Below are 21554 nucleotides of genomic sequence, written 5' to 3'. Positions count from 1 at the left end.
CGTCAGCCTGCCCCTCTTCGTGGCGAGGTTCTTGGCTCGGAGGTGGGGTCGGGTCGATGGGCTCATGGGCTCCTTTCCATGTCTCGGGGTTATTATCGCACTCTTTTGCTGCGCCTCATTCCCGCCTGACACCTCCCGACACCCCCAACAACACCTCCAGGCACCCCCAACAACACCTCCACACACCTTCAACGACACTACACCTGACACCGCCCACCCTCATACCCACTGACACCTCCTGGAACTTCCTGACTCGTCCTGGCACCTCGACTCCACTTATGACAACTCCTCTGACACCAAGATTTTACTCTGACTGCCCCCCTGGCATCACCTAAGCTTCTCACTGCTGACACCTCCTGATTCCATGTCACGTCATGAAACCACCTATCCTCCTGACACATCCTGACACCGAGCGAGTGGGGCCGCCCCCGCCGCCCTTGGCACGAGTGCAGCGAGGCCCCGAAACCAATCTCCTGTCGTGCGCGCTTCGCGCCCAGGCAGACTACCCGAGGAATATGCAAACTTGCCGGTGGCCCAGCTAGAAGGCCGATTTCGAGAATTGTTTTCGTCGCTCTGCCTCTCTCGCATTCATGAGGTGCGCCGTCTGGGTGCGAGACAGAGCGACAAAGCTTTGTTGGCAATCAGACTCCCAGTTTGTGGTCACGAAAACAAGGTTGCGGTCATGCAAAAACGCTTCAAATGCGCCCTTTTAGCAATAGCAATAGCAATAACTATAGCAATAGCTATAGCGAATAAACTGTAGCTATATCAACAGCAATAACTGCCTATCAGGCGCTAGCTATTGCTATTGGCTGCCGATCAGTTCGTCGCCGTGTAGTTGTTCATTTTCTCACTGTTCAGTGGACAACTGACTTATGTTTCAGCTCTGTGTTAATAATTTTTTACGTCAAATTTTTAAATCCAGCGCGAGAAATGTGTAAGAAGGAAGAAGGAAGAGAAGATGTACTCAGAAACTTTGATGATAAACACACTTTAATGTCGGTGGAGTGTTTCTCCACATTATTTTGCCAAGTTAACAAACTGATGTTAGCACCCAATATTTTTTTTTGGTTTCAGCATACGACTCCCTTCCACTCAACAATCGAAACATGATACTTAATACCTTGTCAAAAAGTCCATTTCCACAAAATTCAATCCTTACAATAAATACATCAAACCAAGATAGAGAAACAGAAGGTATGCCACGCATGCAGCCCGCAACAGTGCTGTTGGACTGGCCGAAGAAAGAAATAATTTTGCTTAGAATGTGCAATGATACACACAAGTTTAGCTCTACCTCAATGATTGCAAACGCCACTGAGTCTAGGTAAATATGAATGGGAGACACAAAATTGACTCAGGAATGGCATCGGATTTTGAAGATGAGAATTTTGGTTGGTTGATTTTACAACACTTGATGAACTTAACAAGGTTCAAATTAAAGATTGTTGGGGTTAAAAAAAAGTGGCTCTCAAATAATTTGAATAATTCCTCAGCTCAGACACAACTTAACAGTCACAGTCAATATAAAAAAAATTTAAAAAGCCTAAACATGTGCACTTAAAAAAGAGGAAGAATACACACTGAGAAGATCAGGTACAATCTCAAAATATACTCTTGTGGCAGAATTTGTGCATTCTGACACACGTTTTTGGTTCATTTTAAATTTAAGACAATATTTTTTTCAGAATACAGAAAGAAAAGAAAAAAGATGGAGCTTTGGAAGTGGGGTGTAAACTGATGTAATTAATAAAGGACTTGACCAGGACTACGTCAGCCGAAAAATTGCAAGACTCAGACATCTCATTGATAAAGACTATTGACTGTATTAAGAAAATTGCATGCTTTCATTTATACATTTAAGAAAACAAAATCACATAAAGTTACATGAGAGTGAACGATAGAAGTCGCAAACAGCTAACACACAAGTTGCAAACTGACACATCACCATCATTCAATAAGAGGAGTCTGCCAGTTCTAGTGGGGATATATAACTAAACATCTCTTCCCACTTCAAGTATAAAGTATACATTAGCACTGAGAAAACTGCATATGCATTAACAACACTGAACACAGTAAGATATGGTAGTCCTAAAATAAAACCTTTACAGTAATACTGAAAGACTGCCACTGCCTCTTTATTCTCAAACACTTGTAACCAAAGCGGAATAGTTAACACAATGACCTAAAAAGGTCTTGTTGAAAGAGTTTTTCACTGAGTACAACAAGAACTCTTGAGGTAAAATAAAAAATGAAAGGAGAATTTGTATTGCCAAACCAAGGAAACAAAAGAGAAGATAATGGCAAACCAGTCAAGCCAATATTTGGCACAATGGTGGCTTAAATTCTACAATTATTAAAACATAACAATTGATAAGGTAGAATTAAATTTTTGCACTTTCATACCGGACAAGTGGCAGCAGAGAACACTACCGTTAGCAGATTGTATCACATGAATAGGGAACATTGGGGGAGAAATGTGGTGAGAGAGTAACCTTTGCAGTTTCACTTCAGCCACCTAATGATATCCCCAAAACAAATCATAGAGGTAAAATATTCACAACAATAACGAAACACGATCTCAAACTCAAGATAGCTGAGTGAATTTAATCTTTTAAACAACTTATAAAGCAAGGGCTAAAGAGTCCATGCAAATATATCACTGCAAAAATGGGAACAAAAAAATCTCATAAACACTTGAAACCTTACATTTGGTAGTCATAATACGCACCAGATGTAAGTTCAACAACAGTTCAAAAATCAGTATTTACTAAACAAAATTGACTAGGAAGATTTTGAACAATACAAGGTAATTTTTGGCATAGGACTGAAATAAAAATAACACTGATAAAAGCTGTTAAAGAAATAAAGATGCATACAAGAGAAGTAAAGTAATAACACGTCTTTACCACAGAGAGCAAATAGTGAAGGGCAATTACAATGGCTGAAGGCAGTAAGTTTACTTGAAAATTTCAGTCGGGTAAGACAACAACAGACTAATTTCTGGGTTTGGCCTCGCTCTGTCCAACATTTCTACTATTGCAAAGATACTACAAGGATAACAAACTTAAAATTATACAGTTTGATAGTGATGTCTGAGCTCTCCAAAAATTCCTTCAAGTTGCTTCTTCATGAACAATTTTGACCAACAAGTAAATAAGATATTCTGGGATAGAAAATTCAATTTTCTAGCCTTTGCAAAGTTACATAACTCATGTCATCCATAGCCAAAACACTGGTTTTACAGTCACAACATACATTAAGATAGGTATAGAATTGTCAAGTAGCTAGTCCACAAGAATTATTGCATTTTTAGAGACACAAAAGTCATAGAAAATAAATTGGAAATTTTATAGGAAAGTAATAACATAACATTGATGGTCGCATCAAGGAGATGATTTCCTCATTTGTTTCTTCGATTGTCTGAGGCAAACACAAAGAACACACATGGTCTGAACTGCAGAAAAAATACCACTTGAAGGAACAGCAGGGAAAAAACATATAATGGTGACAATGAATGAAGAAGTTTAAAAAAAGAAAAATGTGATGATCTGGTCCCCATACAATATGTATCATGATTCATTGTATTGATGTCGACTCATTCAATGATCATCTTATTACAGGAGAAACATGATAAAGCATCAAGAACATTTTTGAGCTCTCTTTTTTGTTTGTTTGTTACTTTCGGCTAGTAAACAGGTACTCTGGTAAACACTCTTGAACTTTTCTCTTTCCATCACACCACACAAGATCACTTAGTCAAATCTATGTTCTCAGTTTAAAAGAATAACAGATGGAAAAAGGACCATGGTGTGTCAGAAATTTTTTCAAATGGAGACGATGGGGAAAGAGGATAGGTTCAGATGGCCCTTTATAGAATTGCACAACATAAGAGAAAAAAAACGCACATTATAAATACAAAAAAAAATACACGAGCATCGTTTTAAAGATAGAGGAAAAAGTAGATGAAAGATTTGTTTTGTGCAATGTCACTAGCCCATAAAATAGACCGCGCTGATCATCCAATGGCGCTCTATGATGAATAGAAGTATTATGTTAGTATTGCGAGATCTCATGACCCTCAGATAACACAACCAAATCCTTTTTTCAATTGAGCAAAAAAAGAAAAGAAAAAGTGGTGGCTTTGTGTAGTCACAGTTACAACATTTAGAGATTTAAAAGTAGAGGTTCTTTTGACTATGGCTAACATTAAAATAATGTCATAAATAGTTTAAACAAACAAAGAAACCAAATAGAATTGTTACTCATTTAACAGCATCATGTTGTCATCAAAATGAAGTGCAGATTGATGCACAATACCAAGACCAAAAAACAGAAAATCGAAAACAAAGCCAAAATTTTGCCAGGCAAATCGTCATAAGTGACTTTAAGGCTTTGCCCACCAAGTATCTTAAAATGGGCTGTAAAAAAGGCTTAGACCTGTAAATCTCTGATCTTGAGCATGAAAATACCATTCAAAGTACATGAACTCCAAATGATGTACAATAACAAGATGTACAGGTCCAACACAAATGTTAACAACTATAACCGATGTCTCATCACATATTCATCTAATCCTGAATTCACGTAATACAACATTCGGTCCATCATTTCTAAAAACGCCACATTTGTTAATAAATAGAACAGAACAAACACATACAAACAACAACATGAAAAGAACATACAAAGGAAAACACTTAATCTGTATCTACAATTATAGGACACATTATTGTTTGATTTTGAATTTTACAACATACACTTGTTGGCAGTTTGGAAGTGATCTTTCCCTTAGCGTCAATATTATTATTTTTATTATTATTTATTGAACTTCACAGTCTATTTCCTCCAATGGAATAATCTGGAAGATTAACTCAAAACCACTAACACCCATAAACAGGAGTCCTAGAAGTTTATGAAGGTTTCACTTCAACAACAGTTTCATAAAGTTTTGGTGGATTCTTGAACAAGGGTTGACTTGGGGTAAATTGTCAATGAACACTTGCTTGCAAGGGGTTGCAGAAATTAGACCTCCTCTGGTGAACGCGGTCCTGGACAAGCAAACCAAACGTTACATTAATTTCAGAAACAAACATTTGACTAAACCAATTTCAGAATGTTTCTCCGAAAATACTACTAGGAAACAAGAACAGAATATAACGAGCTGCTCTTTAACACACCTGATTGAGTGGCTGCCAACATTTCTACAGGCAGGGAACCTCTCCTTCGAGCCAGTAGGGGTTCAAGCACAGGGGCTGGGTCCGCCACCCCCATGCGTTGGACGAGGAGCACCTCGCGGCGCCAGCGCTGCCAGGTGCTGCTATCTACAGTGCAGTCGGTCAGAAACAGCTCGGGGCCTCCAGAACTGCGCCTGGAAACAGCAACCACATGAGTCATGATCCACCAACGGCTCCGTTGGATGCACATTTTGATTTCCAGCGTTGCCTTGATCACATACCTGCGCAGAACTTTCTTGACCCGGCTGTTTCTGGATTTACCATTACTGTTATTGTTGTTATTGTTGTTGGTATTGTTGCTTGATGAGCGCCCTGGTCCGGAAGGCTGCTCTGTCAGTCGGCGCAACAGTTCCAAGCTGATATCCGTTGGAACGGAACTACGACGCACATCCAAGTAATGCAACTGCCTATTCACCTACAATTGAGAAACAAACCAAAAAATTGTAACCCAGAAAATGAAGGTAAAACACTTATGGTTGCATCTTTGGTAGCCTCGACTCACCCATGGTGCACCAACTGACACAGAAGTAGACGCAGGAGAACGAACTTTCTTGTCAGGTGCAGCGAGACGATGAATTAAGTCAGCACTAAATGAGTAATTAGATGGCAACTTGGATTTTTCTTGTGGCCATAGTAAAATCCCTCCAACTGGATCCCAAAACACACTTTTCTGACAGTTTCCCTCACTGTCCTTCAATCCAAATCCTGGAAGTCACAACCGAATTAATTAAATTAAGTTCAGCAGTGTTGAATGAGTGCACTGTGAATAAGTAACTTGCCTGCTGGGGCTGTTACAGGAGTGCTGGCTGGGCTGGATGAGGCTGGCAGACCTTGCGACTGCCTGGCAAGATCATGAGGCAGAGAGGACTGCCGTGGTATTGTATTGCTGGATGTAGATTGATTGAGCGATGTGGTGGCTGTTTGTAGTGGCTGAGCAGGGGGGGAGAAGCAGCCAAGATTCTCTTTGGAAGCCAGAGGTCTTAAAACACCTGCATAAGCGAAGCCAGACAGCAACACAACTAATATTAACAGCAAATTAGCAATCTAGCATGAAAAATCACATCAGAGCGAGTCAAAAATTATTAACGTTCATGTACTGTACATTAGTGAGTAAAGAAAGAGGCACAGTTTTAGTTTGCCTTTTAATTAGATCCAATAGCACAGCAGGAAATTTAAGTATGAAAAATTGTCCATATTATCTGTAATTATCGCAATTAATTTTTTTAAATGGGAGGAAATTTAGTTAATGACAAACAAAAACCAAAGTCCATGCAAGTTGTTTGACTGGTTGTCAGTCACGTCAACTAGTTGATGGATGCAGGTGGGTTGATCTGCCTACTCCTAAAGATGAGTTTTGATATAATTTCTTTACGAATGCATTGGAGCAAAGAGCTGTGTGTATAAATTAAATAAGACAACAGAAACAATCTGAACACAAACTAACAGTGTTTGCATCATTTGAGCTTCAAGAACTAATGCTATGAAGCAGTATGAAGCAATAATAATGGTTAATGTTTGATAAAACCGTAAATAAAAAGATGAGCAAGTCGAACTATACCATATTAATCCTCATATGAAAAAAAGGAGAAAGTGTGAATTTGAAACTGGACACTTCCACCAGAATGAGAACAGCTCTAACATAGAGAAAGGTAATTCTGTTCTTCTCAAACTATATCAAGCTTCTTTAAAAAACAAATAATAATAATTATCAGTCACATGATCACAAGGGCAGGTTGCATGCATTACATTCCCTCCATGGTATTTTGACCTCAATATTCTGGAAAACACAGAAAAATGATGTTCATCCATCTCAGGAAAAGATACTCTCCACCATCAGTTACCGTTGAAGTAGCAATTAACATGCACCATTTAGTTAAAACATACAAAATACTTGTAAAAATAACTACTTAGACATGCAACCAAAGAAGTTTAACTCTATTTTGGAGGAAAAGGAATAACTTTCAGATCAACATTACAAAGAACATTTTTAGAGTGTGTGAAGAATGGCATCTGACAAGAATAAAATGCGTGCAATCTGCCTTACGGGTTTTCGTGGTGTGTTTTTGCCATGTATGCCTATGCAAGAAAGCTGAATTAAGATTTTCTGCCTATGCAAATTCATGAGGTGTTAAGAGAACAAGCTCTGTTGTTGTGAGTAAATAAAATTGAATGAGATGTCGCCCGTGTTGACATAGGCAATATAAACGTTACTTAATTTTATTATAAAAAATGAACAGATAAACAGTTGAAAAAGATGGGAGGATGGCTGTTCCTATACAATTGTGATCACAAGTGAATGATGATAATAAATAAATATGGCAATAACAAGGAAAAAACAGAAGTTGATATAAGTACGTACTAACAAACCATTGCATGCTGGACTGACTACAATAATACACAATGAAATTCTCCACAAGTGATATCTTGCCCGCTGCATAGTTATTATTTCAGCAATGTAACAATTTGGGGACTGGGGGAACACCATTGGAGGACATTGCAGAGGATAACCCATTAACGATTTAATGAGAAGAAAAATAAATTGGTATAAGCCCGAAGTTGGAAGGAAGTGTGATAGGACAGTCGAAAGTATTAGTATTAGTTCAAACTTCATAGACATATTAATCGGAATGTGTTAAAAATTATTGTATTAAGTTAGACAGAAAATTGGAAAGAACATGTTGGGTGCTAATTAAAATTTAGAAATGTGCTTAATGTTGAATTATTAAGGATTTTTATATGATGACCAACAATAGGCGCTTCCAAAACAAAATTAAGACTATCAAGTTATGAAATTATAATGTTTAACACAGAAATCAAAATTGTTTAGAAAATTACAACCAGATGAAAGGGCTCAAGAAGTGCTAGGAAGCAAAAAATCAAACTCATGTGCAAAAATGAAAACTCTGAACAAAAAGAGAAAACGAATTCACAGATGCATTTGAAATTTGCGAATTCACGGCAATTATACTAACACCAGAATGCAGAGTGGTGCAATGGGAATGCAAGAGCAAGATACACATATCATGATGGCAGGATAGGATGGCAGCTTTTAGCTTTTGCCCATACTACTTGGACAAGACTTGGGCCAGGAAGGTGTAAGTATGATTATGTACAACAAATGTTTGTCCAATAATTCAGCACAAACCATCACACATTGATACTGAAACTACATAACTATCTACACACAGTACATGGCAAAATCCAACCAGTGATACACTGGAGGGGAAAAAAAGGCACTGTAAAGAACAAGAGGTCTCAAGACTTTAGGACGTTTTAGGATGGTAGGAGAGCATCATTTCCAGTAAACAGAAAAACACATCAAGTGGCATCAGAATACAGGCACTGGCACAACCATTTCTGCTTATTGAGAGAGCAAAAAACAGATGTATCCGCAGATACTTCCATTTCTTCTAAAAATATGCCTCGAATGTCTGAATAATTACTTTCTCCCCTCCCAAGATTGTTTTCTTTCTATCTCAAATAACTCATGTCCTCTGAGCCAGTCCACTTATTTGGCAAGAAATAAATACTATTGCACTATAGGTCGCACAAGTCCTTCTCCACCACCACCAGCAAACAACAGTGCTCTACTTAAACTGGAACAGTTCCTACTTTGACGGGAGATGTCGATTGGAACAGAACCCCTTCGAGAGAATCTTTCCGTTCCAGGTCTCAGGTTAATAGACACACCAGGTGGCACATCTTCTCGGGGGCTCAAAGTCACTGGGGCTGAACCTCTTCTTAGCACAAGACCCTGATCAGAGCAATGAAAGGTAAAGCTTTAGATAACAATCTATTGAAAATGTGAACAAAGGCTCATAAAACAAACAACACTACCCACCTGAGGAACATTTCTACGAACACTGCTCACACTGGCGGCTGTACCCGAAGTACTGCTCACAATATCACATTGAGGATCAACATTTTCCTTGTGTTGAAGTCGTAGAGCAGCTGCCGCCAAAGATATCTTCTCTGCTGCATTAGGGTCTGAGAGGGATAATCTTGCAACTTTGCTAGCCTTTGCTTTGTGGTCACTTGATTGTTCTGCAGGCTCTGACCGCTTGACAGCAGATTGTAAGCTTGGGTCCACTGCTGAGGACGTTTGTGCATTATTCGTACGAAGTGACTTTGTCCATTGGGTGGGTGGAGTGTTGCATCCATTGTGGCCACACTTTAAAAGAAGCAGAGAAACAATTGATATGAATCAACCACATTGAAAAAGATAACATTCAGTAAAAAAATACAGGCAGTAAAATAAAGAGCAGGAAGTATCACATAAAGGATGTGTTTCCTCCTACAGGCAAATGCATTCACTGTACACAAGATCACAACCAAAGGGTACTTGTTCAGCAAAAAAACAACACAAAATGAGGCAGATTAGAGACGGGATAATTCAGAGTCCAGTACACACTTGTGCTAGAACACCAGACAAAATATGTGCAGTGTGAACAAAACAAAAAACAGAAAAAAATCTCAAAATTGAAATGATATCATGCAGTCGAGGCCCTTTTTGTGCTTCATATGCAAGTTGCTTTAACACAAGCAGATGGTAGGTGTTGTAGTTTCAGGAGTACAAAGAAACAGAGACAGGCAACTCCTCAAAAGGTCACGAAAAGGCTATTTTTACATATGCTAATATTTAAACAAGAATAGATCAAATCCTACAGAGCTGTAAGGGATATTGCATTCAATCAAAATTTAGTTGGAAGTTTCTGGGAGAGTTTTAATTTGATGCATCCAACTTTGCTAAGAATTTGTTGAAGCAGTAGCAACTTTCTGAGACTTTCACTCTTAAAGACAGAGAGACATAAACTCAAAAGATAGAGGAACTTGTAAAGAAAAGAAAGAAGCATAAGGTGAGGAGATATTGGATTGAGCTAGATTTTGGCATTTGACAAGAATAGAACAAGGGGAGCAAACGGCTAGGCACTGACCGGTGATCCATCCTGTTTAGGAAGCGCGGTGCCTGTAAGTTCTGTTCTACTTGAACTGGATGAACTACTAGTAGTGTTTGCAACTCCTTCAGGACACGTTGACATCTCAACGGTGGTGGACATGTATCTTGCTCGTACATAGGGCTGAACTGGTGGGAAGGTCTGTTGCCTTGTTAGACTGCGAGGAGGAGCTAATGTACCAGGAGAAGTTGCACTACCATTTCCTCCATGGAGCACCTAAAAATTGATTTATCAGTGGCTTACATTTCTACGAACTAGAATGAACTTGGCTCATGTGCTAAGGTTGTGCTGGGGACTTACAGTGGACAGTCTGCTGGCCTCTGTGCTGGTTGTTATTGATGCAATGCTTGGCTCTGGAAGAAGGTTTTCAGCGCTTACTGGCCTCTCCCCACTTCGATCGGCTCCCATGGATGAAGAGCAGGACGACTGAAGTGAGAGTTGTGAATGTGTAAGGAAGTCATCCAAAGCCACATCGCCACACGAATTTTCATCTTCCTCCAAGTGAAGTACAGGAACTAGGGTGAACCGCCTAGTTGTTCCTCTGTCAGACGACTGCAAAGAAATTAAGCGGTGTTCAATGTGTGCTTCTTCAAGCACATCTGAAAGTAGAAAAGCACAGGAGAACACATACCATTCCACCAACTTCTGTTCGGACAATTGTCTTTGGCAAAGATCTGCTTAGAGGAACTGAGTGACGTCGGCCTATGGTGGATGTAGTTCCAGAAGTACACTGGTCTGGTTCATAAGATTCTGCAGGGAGAGATGGTCTTCTTGGAGATTCTGAAAGAAGATGTTCTTGGCTGCCCTTGCCATTGTCATCAACATCTTCATCTGCGTCTTCACAAAGCTTCTCAGCCTCTGCAACCTGTGACTGATCAAATGGACAAGTAAAATTAGCAACCTGAGCAACCATTAAGGGGAACCGCAAGGTTATGTTGGTCTGTCTGCAAGAGGTCACTGCAACATCAATCCTGACCATTATCATAATATCAAATGACCTTACCTCAGCATCGGAAATCTCTGTTCGGATTTCTTGGTCAGCTTCTTGCTGGCAAAGAATATCCCATTTGGCTTGATTATTTCGGAGATGACTTATCATATTACATGATAGAGGGGTGTCTAAAAATCTGTGCCACTCCTCAAACAATGGGGCAACAACAAATTTGAAGAAACCTAGAAACAAAAATACTTTTAGGAGAAACAAAACAAAGAATCCAAATTAATTTGATTCATAAGCTACAGTACAGTACCTGCTTGTATTTTTGGAACTGAGTTTGTTGTACGGTCACATAGAGAAGTGATCGGCAAATTAAGCTGGCGCTCATAATCTCCCTGTCGGAAAAATTCTTCACAGACTTTCTGACTCCATTTGCGGCTAACATCCCATGGTCGGCAAGGATTTGAAATATCGGCACATTTCAAGGCTATTTGGAGAATGAAATGTCGGTCTTCATGCTTGGTCATATCAAGAGATTTGTCGTCAAGATATTTCTGAAAAGAAACAAAAATTTCAGTAAATTCAGCGACTATAAGACAGCACGGTAGCAAAAATGGTAATGTTGGCTACCTTAAATTTAGTAAGGAATTCCTGTTGTCGAGTTATGTCAGTAGCTAAAATGAGCGATGCTATTTGTTCTTCCATTTCTTTACGACAATCCTTCAACTGATCAGCGAGATTGCTTTCCAGCAGACAGCCCACAGCACTGCGCCAGTGGTGGTTCTCCAGAACCGATGTATTCTGAAATGATAGTCATCCGTCAGAAAGTCCATCCAAACGAAACAACGACATAAACAGAAAAGAAACACAGAGACAACACAAGTCTGGGCAGGGCGGACAATCACAGTTCAGGCAACGCATACAAGAGGGCTGGTGTGCATGGGACCATGGGACGACATGAGATAGGACATCCGCCAGAGGAGGCTGCTGGACTAGACTTTATGCTTCATGACCCGAAACCGGTCTAATTCGAAAGGAGTCCACTAGTGGAGCCCCGTCAGGCAAAGCTGGCTGGTGGTCGGGGGGAAGGGGGGGGGGCGTAGCACACGGCAGCACACACGGGGTGGCCGGCCGCGCGGCCAGGGTGGAGGTGGAGTACAGTGGCTCAGCCACGCCGCAGCCTCACACCCAAAGTGAGCCCTGGGCGAGTGCGCCCCGCCCGGGTGCTCCCTGGCCGGCGGCCGGCCGCGCTTACCTCTCGCCCTTGCCTGTACTTACTGGCCGTCTTACCTCGTACAGCGCCGCCAGGTGGTTCGAGGTGGCGATGAGGAAGGGCTGGTTGACGCCGGGGTGGTCCAGGTCGTGGGTCACGGCGGCGATCAGCGACGCCATGATCTCCAGCGGCGTCATGTACTTACGGATCTGGAACGGCCAGAGAAACAGAAGGTGAGAGAAAGTGAGCGAAGGGAAGGCCAAGAATCGATCCAAGATCGAAGGTCGAATCGGCGTCGCTCACCTTTTCTTCCTGCAGAAAGCAGTGCATCGCTTGCGTCACGTCAGTGGCGTGTATCGAGTTGTGGTAAGGGTTGTTGCCGTGATAGCCGTCCTCCACCAGACCTGCGACACACACGAAAAACAGGCAGGAGTATTATTTTTTGCCTCATCATCATCAACGCCAACCCCGGGGGCCCAACCCCACAGCAAGCCAGCCGGACGGTAAGCCCGGACAAACATCCCATTTTCCATTTCGGCTTTCGCCGCCACAATTTCCTCATAGCCTCCCGTTTCCGTCGTGGTCCAACCCCCGCGTGTCTCACCCCGGCGTGTCTCACCCCGCGTGTCCACCCCGGCGGTACTCACCTCGGCCGTGTCTCACCCTCCACGGCTCTCACCGCCAGCGTTCTCAGCCTCCGGCGTGTCTCACCCCTGCGTGTCTCACCCCGGCGTGTCTCACCCCTGCGTGTCTCACCCCGGCGTGTCTCACCCCCGCGTGTCCCACTCCCGGCGGCTTACTTCTCTCTTCTCGCCACTTTGGTCGGCGCTCCACGCGCTCCACGCGCTCCACGCGCTCCACGCGCTCGGCGCGCTCCGTGTCGTGTCGCGCTGTGGCGCCACCGCACCCCGCCGCGCTTCCTGCCCCGGGCAGCCAATCACAGCAGCGCTTCCGGCGCGGCGGCGAAGCCCGCCACTTTCAACCGGGCGGGCAGGCAGCCACTCGTCCTGCCGCGCCGAGGGCCGCCCTGGGCCGCCCGCCCACGACATAATCAATACGGATCCATCGACGGCGACGCGCAGGAAGATAACCGCGCCGCCCGGAAATGGGCAAGCGGCGAGCGGGAAAGCGGCGGCGGATAGAAATAGACCAATACGAGGAAGCGGTGGCGGATAGAAATAGACCAATACGAGGATAGAGACGTCAAATTGGCGCGGCCATTCATCGGCCAGCGGCCAGCGGGAAAGCGGAAAAGCGGCGGCGAATAGAAATAGACCAATACGAGGATAGAGGATAGAGACGCCAAACTGGCGCGGCCATTCATCGGCCAGCAGGAAAGCGGAAAAGCGGCGGCGGATAGAAATATACCAATACGAGGAAAGAGGATAGAGACGCCAAATTGGCGCGGCCATTCATCGGCCAGCCCGCCAGCCCGCCACACACGAATCAGGAATCAGGCCCGCCATAGAAATGGTGGGCCAGAGCCAAAGGCTAGTCCAGAGGTCAGCCTCTCGCTGTCGTCGCTCTGTCTCTCTCGCGCCCCCAGTGGACCAGACTGGACGCCCCAGGAGTGCGAGGGAGGCCGTTCGGAATGAACCTGCAGGCAGCCCCGGCGAGGTGGTCAAGGCGGGGTCGGCGGCTTTCTTCGGGAAAGCGCCGAGCCAGGCGAGCGCGGCGCGGACGGACACTCGGGACAGACACTCGCGAAAGCGCCAGGGGGCAGAGGCGCCACTCCACTCGACAGTTCGGTTCAAACACCGCTGATTGAACCGACGCCCACACCTGCCGCGCCTACACGGCCCACTCCGTCCGAGTCAGTCGCACTGCGGGCCGATTCTCTCTCTCTCTCTCTCTCTCTCTCCTTCTCGTCCCTAAGACAGCCTAGGCTGAGAGAGAGAGAGAGAGAGAGAGAGAGAGAGAGAGAGAGAGAGAGAGAGAGAGGAGGGGGAGAGAGAGGGGAGAGAGAGAGAGAGAGAGAGAGAGAGAGAGAGAGAGAGAGAGAGAGAGAGAGAGAGAGAGAGAGAGAGAGAGAGAGAGCGGCCCAACAGTTTTAGCGGAGCCGACACGCCCCTTTGTACTCCTGGCCCGCAGCAGCTCCATTCCCTCGTCACTCTGTCTCTCTCGCACTCACGGGGCGCCGCGGAGGGGCGAGGGAGAGAGACCGCTGCGCGCGTGCGGCGGGAAAGCCAACTTGCTCCCTCTAAGCTCCCGCCAAGAACAAAAGCGAGGCGGCAGCCGCGGTACTCGAACCCCAGTCCCTCCGCGCCGAGCGAGCGACCCTCACGGAAAAGTTGTCGGCAATGGTCATTGTCATGGAGATACGTGGCGCTACCAGTGGCCCGGCAGGGCGGCAGGGCCCAGGGCACAGTGGGCCAGAAGACCGGTGGAGGCGGTCGAAACTCTAGACGCGTTTTGAGCTCCAGAGTCGGTAAACAGGACTCGAACCGAACGTGTGACCCCACCAATGGATTGCTCTCCGAACGAGGAATCCATGGTGGGGTCGGACGTTCGGTTCAAGTCCCATTTAACGACTCTGGAGCTCAAAACGCGTTTAGAGTTTTGGCCGCCTCCACCGGTCTTCTGGCCCACTGTGCCAGGGCCAGAGTCCGTCCCTTCCGCGTGGGCGGCGCTGGGGGCGTGGAGGCGCGGGGTGGTCGATGACCTTCACGATCGCTCCGCCAGCTCGCTGTGCTCGCCGGGCCCGGCCGACGGTTCTGTGAGGGTGACAATTGGGGCCAAAGAGTATCGCCAGGACCCGCCCCGCCCCGCCCGGCCCGGCGCGGCGGCCAGTGGGATCATTCCCAACAGTGCTTCGAGTCGCTCTGTCTCTGTCGCACCCCTGCGCGAGGGGGCGGCGGCCGGGCGGCGGCCCCGACTAAGCCCCGACCCACGCAGTCCGGCGCAGCCCCGCCCGCGCCATCCCCATCCGGACGCGGCCGGGGCGGGGTGCGGCGGGGCGGGGCGGGCGGGGCGGGGCGGGGCGGGGCGGGGCGGCGTGGACCATTAAGAAAGGCAGGGCCAGGCACGCCCCCAGCGAGGCCACATAACTCCCGACGGTGCACCCACTTCAGTTGCAGACAAATTCCAGTGACGAGTTCATTTTTGACGAATCGAGGGCCAAATGTCGAAGGATTTCAGTATGAAACAAACTCAGTTTATCTCGTGAAAAAAAAGCCTCGACGGTTTCGTTTTGACAAGTTTTACTGAAATTTGCAAGTGTGGATGAATTTTGCTGTGAAAATGCTTTGGAGCTGACCCCTTGGATGTGCGGATACCCGCGCGGCGCCGTCACGCAACGTTTCCCGCTAGAATGCCACGATTTAAGCTCATATCCCGTCAGAAAGAACAGTGGACCGTTCGGAAACTTGTACGGCCTTTCCACGCCCTGCCCTCTGCTTGGCGGTCTGCTTGGCAGGATTACTCACTGAAAAGTTTCCAAACGCGGACGACGTCCAGCTTGAAGTGGTCCATGAGGCCGTACCAGTGGAACAGGTGGACGCAGAGCACGGGCAGAGAGCGACCTGCGAAGCGAAAAGGAGAAACAAACACAACCCGTCAAAACAAGGGGCCAACTTGATGAGGAAAAGATTGGTCCGGCCGGGAAGTGGACATGCGGCCGCCTTCGCCGTCCCTTCCCACGCATGCGGGGAACCGTCGCCGAGTCAACAGTGGACGCCAGAGAGGGCCCCGCACAGTGCGCCAGAAGACCGGTGGAGGCGGTCGAAAACCCGAACGCGTTTTGAGCTCCAGAGTCGCCATATGGGACTCGAACCGAACGTGTGACCCCACCAATGGATTGCTCTCCGAACGAGGAATCCATTGGTGGGGTCACACGTCCGGTTCGAGTCCTGTTTAGCGACTCTGGAGCTCAAAACGCGTCTCGAGTTTTGGCCGCCTCCACCGGTCTTCTGGCCCACTGCGCGGCGGTCTTGGCGGCCGGCGGCGCGTCACTCACCTCCGGTGACCGTGTCCAGGGCGAAGGCGTTGAAGGGCCAGGCGGACACGCGGTCCAGCACGCACTGCACCAGGCCGTGGTGGATGTCGTCCAGCAGGGCGGGGTGGTGCTGCAGGCTGCGCGTCGTGGGCCGCCGCCGCCGCCGCTTGTGCATGGTGAGGAAGCGGCCCGTGTGCAGCGGCCGCGCGCGTCGCGTGTCCAGCGCGCCCAGCAGCACCCAGTCCAGCGAGGAGACACGCGCCGTGGCCGCCACGCCGCCCTCCGCGCCGCCCGCGCCACCGTCAGCCTCTGCAACAGGGAGGGGGACACTCGTCAGCTCAGACACTCGCGGACTTAGCGGGCCACCTGCACCCCTGCACTGCAAAAATTTAAAAAAATAAATGAAAAAATTCACACACACACACACACACACACACACACACACAAGTAAACAAACAAACACACACACACACACACACACCGAGGTTGAGTCCGGAAAATGGAGAGCGGAGAAAAGGACGGACCTCCCGTGGCTGGATCTCCGTGGTCCCCATAAAGATCCCACGCAAACTGGTACGGAAAACGCGTACCGAGCCTGTAGTTGTCACGGCAGTACGGATAAATAATGAACCCAAGACGTGCTCCCCACTTTTTTCTGTACTCTTTTCCCTCGTAATGCGGTACAGACTACCGCCAGCTGCTAGCGGGCGAGTTGTTGCGGGACAGAAAAGAGAGTGGGCTCAGCACACTCCAAGTTTGAAAAAGAAAACAAAACGCTGCCGCCGCTGTTGCCTCGGGGATCGGGTTTCTGTCCCTCTCGAACTGCCCCAGATATATACGTCGCTGGGATACAAGGATTTCGTTTGGAACGGCAGCCCGATCCAGGGAAAAAATACGATCATTAATCACGGCCGAAGTGGGGCAGCAGGCTCGGATAATATAATCACTGCCAATTCCCCCTAGCTCTCTTCCAAAAAAAAAGGAGAAACGGAGTCGGGGAAAAATCACGCTTGCATACATAAATCGCTTTGCAATTGATAATTGAAAATGACGTCGACAAGTTTGAGAGGCCTCCTTCGAACGGTTGTAATCAACTCCCCACCCCCCCCCCTTCCCGCCACCACACTGTGCACCCTAATTGGATGACGGCGAAGGCAGCGCGGCATTTTCTATTTTATTCGTTTTATATTGCAGCTCCGAGCGACAGCGGCAAAATGGCCGACGGGACATTTTTTTAATTGCGGCCTCTCGTTCCTGTGCGACTTTCAAGCGCAGCGGTGGGCCGCACAGTGGGCCAGAAGACCGGGGTGGAGCGGTGGAGAGAGACCGCGCACCGATAACCACGTAACGCGGGTCTCCAGAAGTGGACGTATTGGGACCGCGTGCTCACCGGGCCGCGGAGCCGCAGAGCCACACGGCAGGGGAGGAGGGGGAAGGGGGGGGGGCACCAGCGCATTAAAGTTGCACGACCACTTACACTTGGGGGAACACCGAGCACACCCCGGCCGTCGGCCACCGGCCTCTCCCCGGCCTAACCGGCCGGACCTTTTACAGTGCGGCACCACCGGGCACCACCACCGCGCGGAGGGGAGCGGGGCGGGTTGGAAAATACGCGGGCGGGGACGCGATGGACCCCCCCCCCCCCCCGGGGCCCCCTCGCAAGGCACACACAACAGGTACCCCCAAACACACAGACGCGCCGACATTTACTCGCGCGCCGACGCGGCGACGCGGCGGCAGACACACCAGGCACAAACACAGGAGTATCTGGGGAGTATAAATTGTCCCCCATTTCTCTCTCCCCTTTCATCGGCCGAGTCTTTGTTTCTACCTGCCGCCGGCAAACGCGCGGCGGGCCGACTTTTGCAAAGGGAATGAAATGAATGAATGCATGAATGAATGAAAAGAAATGAAGGAAAGACATCGCCGTTTATTCCCTCCGTGAATCCTTCATTATCTTTGCCGAGGGCCTCTTTATGAGCTCAGAGACTCTCTCTCTCTCTCTCTCTCTCTCTCTCTCTCTCTCTCTCTCTCTCTCTCTCTCTCTCTCTCTCTCTTTTCCAGCTCGGCCCACCCCGTCATTTCCCGGCAACCTCTTCTCTCCTTTTTCTCTTCCCCGGTCGGCGAGACTGCGCAGCCAACCAAGCCAATCCTAGAAAGGCCTTTCACAAAAATACCGTCTCGTCTCGCCTACCTCCGCACGGCGCCTCCGTGGACTCAGAGCACTGCAAAACGCGGGCGCGCCGCCGATTCACACACACACACACACACGCGCGCACGTGTCATCTCAAGTGGTCTGTTCACATCACGACCACGACCTGTGTCGACCTGCTTGGCTAATTAAATCGCCGGCACCTGATTGGCGGGCCAAGCCAGAGAGAGAGAGCGAGAGAGAGAGAGAGAGAGAGAGAGAGAGAGAGAGAGAGAGAGAGAGAGAGAGAGAGAGAGAGAGAGAGAGAGAGAGAGAGAGAGAGAGAGAGAGAGAGAGAGAGAGAGAGAGAGAGAGAGAGAGAGAGAGTCACACGGCACGTGGGAGCTCACCCCTTTCCCGGAAGGCTCCAACAACAACAATGACGACAACACCGCAAGCCGCTCGGAGATGTCGCACTAGTTTGGCGGCGACTACACTGTGTGACTGTGTGTCGCACAGGTGGACGGGGCCGGCGGGGCTCCCGCATGTGGGTCGCTTCATTTGGAAGCCAGATGAGGGGCTGGATGCTGGAGACAATGGGGAGGCCCCACAAGGCCCCAGCGCGCCAGCGCTCCAGCCTCTGCTCCAGAAGCAGACTCTCTCTCTCTCTCTCTCTCTCTCTCTCTCTCTAAAACGCACCTACGCGAGGCGCCCCACGCGTGCGAGCGAGACAGAGCGACGACAGCGATGGGCTGAATCGCAGCGCTGCCGCTGACACGAGACACAAGGCCCCTGCCGGCTCCGGGCTAGGCAAACCCGCCCGCCGCCGCGCGCCCCGGGTTGCCTACCCTCCCATTTGCAGGCGTTTCGAGTGGCGCAGCGGCGCCTGCTCGGTCGCCGAGTGTCGCCGCGACATCCTTTCCGAAAGCGGAGCGATACTCCATGCGCAAGAGAACTCTTCGAACGAAGAATCCATTGGTAGAGGGTAACACGTTCGGTTCCAGTCCCCTTTAGCAACTCTAAAGCTCAAAACGCGTCCGGGGTTTAGCGCCCGCCTCCACCACAGCTTGCATTTGAGGTATGCAGTCCGAGTCCTGTGTTTGTTGTAGTTGCTTACTCGAACGCCAGAGGTCTGCTGAGGCCTAACAGCGCTGAAGATGATGATGATGACCAGTCTTCTGGCCCACCGTATGGCGGAGCGCCCGCAAACTCCAGGGTAGGCAACCCGGCGCGCGCGGCTGCGGGCGGGTTGCCTACCCGGGTCCAGGCAGGCGCTCAGCGCTCGGCGCGCAGACCACAATCCGGGGTTGCTCGCTCCGCGCGCTCCGCTCCCGCGAGGCGACGAGGACTAGGAGACTAGGACGCCCAGGGCGAGGACCTGGTCGAGTGGGCGGGCTCGGCACGGCGCGGCACGGCACGGCACGCCACGGCCGCTACGGTCCAGGGTGTTAATAATCCAAGGATCCTCGACCGGCCGGCGCGCCGCCGCCTTCAAAGTATCCCCCGGGCAGCCCTTTGTACGCGACTCGCCACGGCACGGCGCGCGCAGAGAGAGGCAAAACTAATTACTTGCTTTTCTCGCTCTCTGTCTGTCTCTCTCGCTCCCTACCAATGAGGCGGCAAGGAAGGGTCTGTCTCCCTCGCTCCCCGCCGTTGAGGCGGCAAGGCAAAGTCTGGAGGCAAAAGGCAGAGCGCGACCCATCGGCGGGGACGCACTACAGTGCACCACCACACGGCACACGCAAAGCCGGGGCCTGGACTGCTCTCTCGCACTTGTGGGGCGTCGCGTACGGTGTATGGGTGCGAGAGAGACACGCCGACGGGACCTTCCGCTCGTAATCAGTCGCGGTGGGGCGAGGTTGCGCCCGAAGTGAAAGGGGGGGGGAGTCAGGATTTATCGGCAATAATGCTTCCGCACCGCCACCTCGCGAATAGCCCCCCCCCTCCCACTTTTCCACAAAAAATCTCGTCTCCGCTTCAATTTAAAACCGCGCCCGACGGCAATATTTTCATGCAGATTCTGCACACGCTACGTGACGCGGGTAATGGATGGCGCTGAGTTGCAGGCAGCCTCAAATTTTGGGATCAGAGACAAAGTTAAATTGTAAAAGAGATTCGCGAGAGAGGAATCCATTGGTGGGGTCACACGTTCGGTTCGAGGCGTGCTTAGCGACTCTGGAGCTCTGCACGCGTCTAGAGATCTGGCCGCCTCCACCGGTCTTCTGGCCCACTGCGCGAGCTGGCCCGACTTTTCTCATTTCGCAGACAATCTGGAGACGCCGGCCCGAAACACAGGGGATGGACAAAAGGCGAACGAAACGACGCTTCAAAGGCACACGCACATTCACACACAAACACACTCCGGCCTTATTACTTGGCCACTTTCATATCTTCCTCCCCTTTTCCTCCAATTTGCGAAAGAAAAACAAACAAAATAACTCAGTGGAGGGGAAAAGGAGGGCGGGGCAACCAATGAGAAGAGAGAGGGAAGGAAGGGGGACTCACCAGCGGAGACCCGAAGCAGCACCCCACCGTCCGTCCGCTCCTCCGTCCTCTGCAACAGACAACAGCGCCATGACAAACAAAACAACAAAAGCAACATCAACAAAAAACACGCCAACATTCCGTAATTAAAATGGCCGAAATGGCCGAAATGGCCGAAACGGCTCGGCGCCCTTAGGTAACGCGTTACGCGCGCTAATCCGGAATAGACGCCGCGCACCGCGCCCGCTCGGCCGGGATAAAAATAAATCAAACAATTAGCCTCAGTTTTAGTATCGGGGTGGAGTGGGGAGGAGCCACCGGGCAAGGTACACGCCGTAAAAAAACAAGCAGCCGATCGTGAATTATAAATCAAACAGAAATCCCCATCAGCCGGCCGGGAGAGGAGAGATGCCGAAATTAAGTGCATCGGGGGATGCTGGACGGATTGGCTTGGGGGTGGGGGTAAAAGCCATCAGTGGTCAGGAACATCATTTTGGAAAGGTCGCACCGCACCGCCCCCTCGCCCGCACGGCACGGGCCGCCGCTTGGGCTGCTACTAAAAGACTTCCAACGAGCCGACATGGGCCGACATGGGCTGGGGCCTCTGGCGCCCAAACGGGGCCATAGATCAAAGGATCCTCTCTGTGCGAGCGCGCACGTGGCACG

The 21554-nt window shown here is 48.8% G+C and overlaps 1 protein-coding gene across 4 annotated transcripts; it reads right to left on the bottom strand.

The window, feature by feature from the left end:
* Window positions 1-975: 975 nt before the first annotated feature.
* Window positions 976-16463, bottom strand: LOC117639963. 4 transcript variants are annotated; one of them, XM_034376071.1, is made up of 17 exons: window positions 16295-16463; window positions 15765-15860; window positions 12643-12743; window positions 12405-12548; window positions 11757-11927; window positions 11440-11680; window positions 11193-11362; window positions 10821-11060; window positions 10490-10741; window positions 10169-10405; window positions 9076-9405; window positions 8847-8988; window positions 6014-6223; window positions 5737-5939; window positions 5456-5649; window positions 5178-5368; window positions 976-5048 (listed from the first exon to the last, which is right to left on the bottom strand). In XM_034376071.1, exons 1-17 carry the CDS (start codon window positions 16446-16448, stop codon window positions 5023-5025), a joined length of 3102 nt encoding a protein of 1033 aa, XP_034231962.1. In that variant the 5' UTR covers window positions 16449-16463; the 3' UTR covers window positions 976-5022. The 4 variants fall into 4 exon arrangements, with proteins under 4 accessions (XP_034231962.1, XP_034231963.1, XP_034231964.1 ...); XM_034376072.1 differs by having other exon boundaries at window positions 10821-11054; XM_034376073.1 differs by having other exon boundaries at window positions 12417-12548.
* Window positions 16464-21554: the final 5091 nt, after the last annotated feature.

The sequence above is a fragment of the Thrips palmi genome, unplaced genomic scaffold, assembly GCF_012932325.1.
Source record: "Thrips palmi isolate BJ-2018 unplaced genomic scaffold, TpBJ-2018v1 HiC_scaffold_12, whole genome shotgun sequence".
NCBI lineage: Eukaryota > Metazoa > Arthropoda > Insecta > Thysanoptera > Thripidae > Thrips > Thrips palmi.
Note: the sequence above shows the minus strand (reverse complement) of the source record. Positions and strands in the feature narration are given on the sequence as shown.